The following is a 5,309-nucleotide window of genomic DNA, read 5'->3' as shown; positions in this document are numbered from 1 at the left end:
CATATTTCCTTGGTACTCTTATTGATGACAATAGCTTTACTTTTAACTAACTGCTCCAGAATTTTGTTGTTAGGATGTCCAAGGCGTCTATGCCACACCTCATTTGAAGCTGCTTGCTGCCTAGACGAGTAGAAAGCTTGAACAGGTGGATTCTTGAGAGTGTATAACCCCTTGCATTCTGGACCGGTTGTGAGGAGCTTCTTTGTTGCCTTGTCCTTAACAAGAACCTCAACATCATCAAATTCAATAGAGCAGGGATAATCTTTTGTAAGCTTAGAAACAGATAACAAAGATTTGGCAATACCAGGCACCACTAAAACATCTTTAAGAGGCAGGTTACCTGATGTTGTTGGCAGAGAAGTTGCGCCAGTATGAGTGATGGGTAAGAAATTCCCATCCCCAAGCATAATGGTATCATTACCTTCATATTGACGAGAGTTCTGCAAATGACTCTGAGACCCGGTTACATGTGTCGTAGCTCCACTGTCAGCAACCCATTAATGACCTGCTTGATCTGTCACGTCGGTGATGCGTAAGGCAGCTAAGGCTGCAGGAAGATCAGGTTGATAAGTATTATCGAACCGATGCCAGCATGTGGATGCTACATGCCCTGCTTTGCCGCATATTTGACAGATGGGTCTGTTATCTGCAGACTGACCAGAAGACCTAGAGGAGGCTGATATCTGTTGATGAAATCCTCTACTCCTAGTGGAGTATCCTCCTCTGACTCTGGATCTGTTTCCTCTACCTCTGTTGCTGTAGTGAGAGCTGACAAATTGTTGCGTGTTAAACGCCAGGTGTGGAGAAATGCTTGTTTCTTCAGTGTAGCTAAGCAATCGATCATTAAAGGCAGTGAGGCGTGGTATCACATCGTCTAGAGTTGGTGATGGGGTACCATCTAGCATTCCTTCGATGGAGGTCTTGATAGGTTCGTACTCTCTACTCAAGCCATTCAAAGCAGCAAAAATTTTCATTCTCTCACTAACAGGACTACCGACAGAAGCTAGCTGATCACACACACTCTTAAGCTCTTTTAAATAATCGACCATAGGCATATCTTTCTTTTCAGTGTTTTGCAGCTTCCTTTGTAAACCAAACAGCCTAGCCGAGGATACTTTATTGAAGTGAGCAGCGAGATAGTTCCATACCTCTTGAGATGTCGATGTGGAGATGACTTCGGAGAGAATGTCTTCTGATAACGATCCTAAAAGCCATGCTTTGACGACTTGATCTGAATGAATCCAAGCTTGATAGGTCTGGTTTGGAGTGTTGTCAGCGTTTGTAGCAGCAACTGGTCTCGGAGTAGAACCATTGATAAACCCCAGGAGTCCTTGACCGCAAAGGAACGACTCGAACTGAGTCTTCCAAAGTAAATAGGTTCTTTCGGAGAGTTTTACAGTCACACAATTTGCAATGTTTAGAGCAGGTTGGGAATAGTTCTCAGTGGACAAAGCCATGGCTCTGATACCATATAGAGATTTGAAGATTCTGTGAAGAAAGATATTTCTTATTTTCTAATATGTTCTTTCTCAAAGGTTTACAATGATTCACCCTTATCTATTTATACAAGACTTGTGACATTACTTAACCTAGTTTTCATTGACACATGTCTTTATCACAGAGGAAGTTGAGAGCATTGAAAACGTTCTTTGTCTCTATCTGCACAACCTTGGGACCGCTCACATCTTCTGCTCTTGCGACAGCTTGGATGTACGGAGATTCCTTCTGCTCTGTTATGTCCTTCGACCGTTGAACCATATTCATTTTGTTGGGCTTTTGAATGGTGTTGGGCTTAAGCTTTGTTTGATCCAATTTCTTGGTTCTGAAATTCTCTGTTTCAAAAGGAGAGTTTTGTTTCTCCTTTATACGAATGTCGGGACGTTTTAACTTATTGCTTCTCTAAAGAGTTGACACATCAGTATTGTGAAACTTCAAGATAATGAGGGCCAATATATTTGTCTACGTGAACTCAAATGTATTTCAGGTATTTTTGATTCGGATATCTATTAAAAGTTAAAACACTTCGAATACTCAAGGGTACGAATCATTAAACAAACCAAAATCACGAATATCCTAGTCATTCAAGTAATAACTGAAGTAATAATAGGAAGCCAAATAAAAACATTAATTAATTTGTCAATACATATTACAAAGTATTAAAAAAAAAATCTAATCAAATGTAGACAGCTCAACTTTTACATTTTAGTATAGCACATTATATATATTTAAATTATTAATGTGTTGATCCAATGTACTAAAATCCAAATATGGATCTGAAATTTTCATATAATACTTTTATTCATCACTACTTTCTAAGAAACAAAATGTCAATGAGAAAACAAAGAGAATCAAATCTTGTTGAGAAGATCAAATTAATCAGGAAAAATGACTAGTGGAGAAACTTATTATTTTTCCTTCAAAAAATATATAATTTTTTTTGGGGTTTATCATCTTTTATGCTCCTCGTGGAACGTTGCATGCTCTCTCCATCCTAATATATAATTCACTCTGGATTCCGGTCTATGTAAATAATAGGCTTGAATCTAGAAAATAAAGAAAGAGAAAGAGATGGAAAGTAATAGGCTCATAGTGCTTTTGCTTCTTTGTACCTTCCTTTGTCGCGCCGAATCTGCTCTTCCTTCTCACTATGAAATCTCACTCACCGGTTAGTGTATAGTTACTAGTAATTTACTATATAACATCAAAGTATGGATAAGGTTTTCTAAGTGTTAATGGATGTAGTAGTTCTGCTTGAAATAGTACTCTATCTACATGTATACGATCTCGAGAAACTAAATGTATTGTTCCAATGTGGTTTGAGTTAAGTGGGTTTTACGAATTTCAAATTTCCAATAAATATTTCAAGGGAGGAGAATGATGGGTTATTATAAGCCCAATCGTGCCATAGGAATTATTAAGTTTTCCAAAACACCACCATCAAAAAGTCCGCGTGCTCCAGGCAGAAATGGTATGTCCCTTTTCAATTATTCACTTTCTTTTGGAAAATTTTCTAAATTTACTCATTCCTCCTTAATTTTTTTTTTGGAATAATGGAGGAGATTGATTAGTATACTTTCAGTCATCATCTCATTCAGATAATTTGAATATATAAGTTCTACAGATGATTATGCTTTTTGAAGAATCAAATATGTAATATTTTGGGTGTTTTAAATAAGTTGTTCATCTCCTATGTAATTTAACTTAGTTATTTGGTGGAAAGGGCCTATGATCTCCCATTGGTAGATGATTTATCTTGTGCTGTGGAAGGTTTGTTGTTTTTTTTTATGGAACGAATATGAGTAAATTAAAATACTAGTTGGAAAATAAAAAACATTGAATAAGCAATTTTCATAAAGATAAAATATTTAATGCGGATAACTTGAATTCGTAATATGATTTTTAGAAAGAAGATTGATGAGCCAAATGGATGTAGGAGCATCAAGCAGTGGACAAGGTAGTGGTCGCAACCACTAGCTCCGGTTTCGGTTACTAGTGTTTAAATATATCGTATGTGTGTGAATTTTCTAGTTTCTGCCTTCACATGTCAAGAAAGTTTGAATTATGTATTACTATTATTTTAGTTTTCGGTATATCTGGAATAATTATTGTTTCACACAAGTTTAATTAGATCAGTTTAAAATATAACTAATAATTTAATATTAGTAGTGTTAACATCATAATTAAATAAAAGTTTAACCCATATTATAGCACTAAATTAATGTTATTTTACAGGTAAATTAATGTCAATATAAATTTGCACCGCTCTATAACCAGTTCCATGGTATTTATTTTTTTATTAAGTTATAAATTTTATAATTTGTAGGTCCCGTACATCAATAATTGTATTAAACAGTTTTTAAAAATAAACCACTATAACTAAATAGTTCAATTAAAGAACCAAACTAAACCAAATACTTATAAACTTTTAAAATTAAATGTTTGTCAAGTTAAACTTCTTACTCATTCAGATTTGAGTTCATTTTGGTCTGATTTAGAATATGAATTTGAACCGTTGTGCCTCGTCCTATAACAAATCTCCAGTATTTCAAACTAATAATTAATTGTATAAGGTCAAACAAAATGTGTTAAGTATAATAAAAATATATAAATTAGAACTTTTTAAATTAAAGAAATAGTAACTCTAAGTTTTCCTGTGAGACACTATAATGGAAGAATCGTTATCACCAACTTCCTCCGACATCGGTAGAGCTCCGGCTCTCCAGCGTTGAGATCTCTCAACCTCTCTGCTTCTCTATTGTTTCCTTTATTACTTTAGACTCACCCTGCAATCTTTTTTCTCCTTTTGTTTTCTTTCTTTGCTCCCCGGCCAAACCTCGACACCTATCCTAAATCTAGACGAAGACCTGATTTTGTGCCCTTACAGAAGGATCTGGAGTCCGGCGAACCCCATCCTCAAATATTCTCGCCCAACCTTACCGTCGACGGTACCAAAGTCTCTGTGCTTCTCTTTTCCCTGATCCGGATTGATGCATCTTGCATCGTCCAAGCTGTTGAACGATATAGTCATTGTCGGTTGCGTGTTCAACAAGCTTCGTCGTTGGTCTTTATCTTTACTTGGTTTTTTTTTTTGTTTTGGATAAACTCGAAGTCTTCGCATATCTTATTAGGATTAGTTCGTATCTTTATTTCTTTGGCCTTATATAGAGTCGCAAATCTTTTTATCAATATCATTAATTTGAAGTTGAATATAAAAACCAAAAAAGAGGCAATCTTAATTGCCCAAAGAGCTTGAGAGGAGGACTCTTGTAACGGTCTTGTTCGTTCATCTCACCATCACCATACCGTTGTGGAAGTCCATGATCAACGACTGGAGCGTCTTGTTGGAGAGGAGGTTGTTCGCCAATGGCGGCCACAATTGGTGGGTTGTTGTCACCACGATTGGTGAGCAAAGCCTGAGGTAACGCCGTGATGGAGTTCTGCATCGCGGTCTACGATTCGAGTAAAGCATCACGAAATTCCACCCAGTTTATGGTGTTATCCGGTAAATTGTCGGCAGCAGCTTCAGGCTTCAGAGGCATGATATAACAGATCACGACTCACGCCAGGAACGACGAGAATCTGATACTAACTGGTGTAGAGGCGGAAGCTCGAAGGGGAGGTTGGGAACAAGTGCTCTGTTTTGAGTGACGAAGCTTAGGACAAACGTTTTCCTGACACTCGATGGGAAGCTGTGTTTCGTCTCGATATACCATAATTCTATGGCGGAATTCGCGGTGATTTACTGTTAGACTGGATCTTTTCAGTTGAAGAGATGCTCGAATTCAAAAACGTTCCTGATGATCGGAGAG

At 37.0% G+C, this 5,309-nt stretch overlaps 1 protein-coding gene across 1 annotated transcript; it reads right to left on the bottom strand.

Moving 5' to 3' along the window:
- LOC109130462 lies at positions 498 to 1,457 on the bottom strand. The gene has a single exon (XM_019240031.1). It carries the CDS (start codon positions 1,455 to 1,457, stop codon positions 498 to 500), a length of 960 nt encoding a protein of 319 aa, XP_019095576.1.

The sequence above is a fragment of the Camelina sativa genome, chromosome 18 (assembly GCF_000633955.1).
Source record: "Camelina sativa cultivar DH55 chromosome 18, Cs, whole genome shotgun sequence".
Classification (NCBI taxonomy): Eukaryota; Viridiplantae; Streptophyta; class Magnoliopsida; order Brassicales; family Brassicaceae; genus Camelina; species Camelina sativa.
Note: the sequence above shows the minus strand (reverse complement) of the source record. Positions and strands in the feature narration are given on the sequence as shown.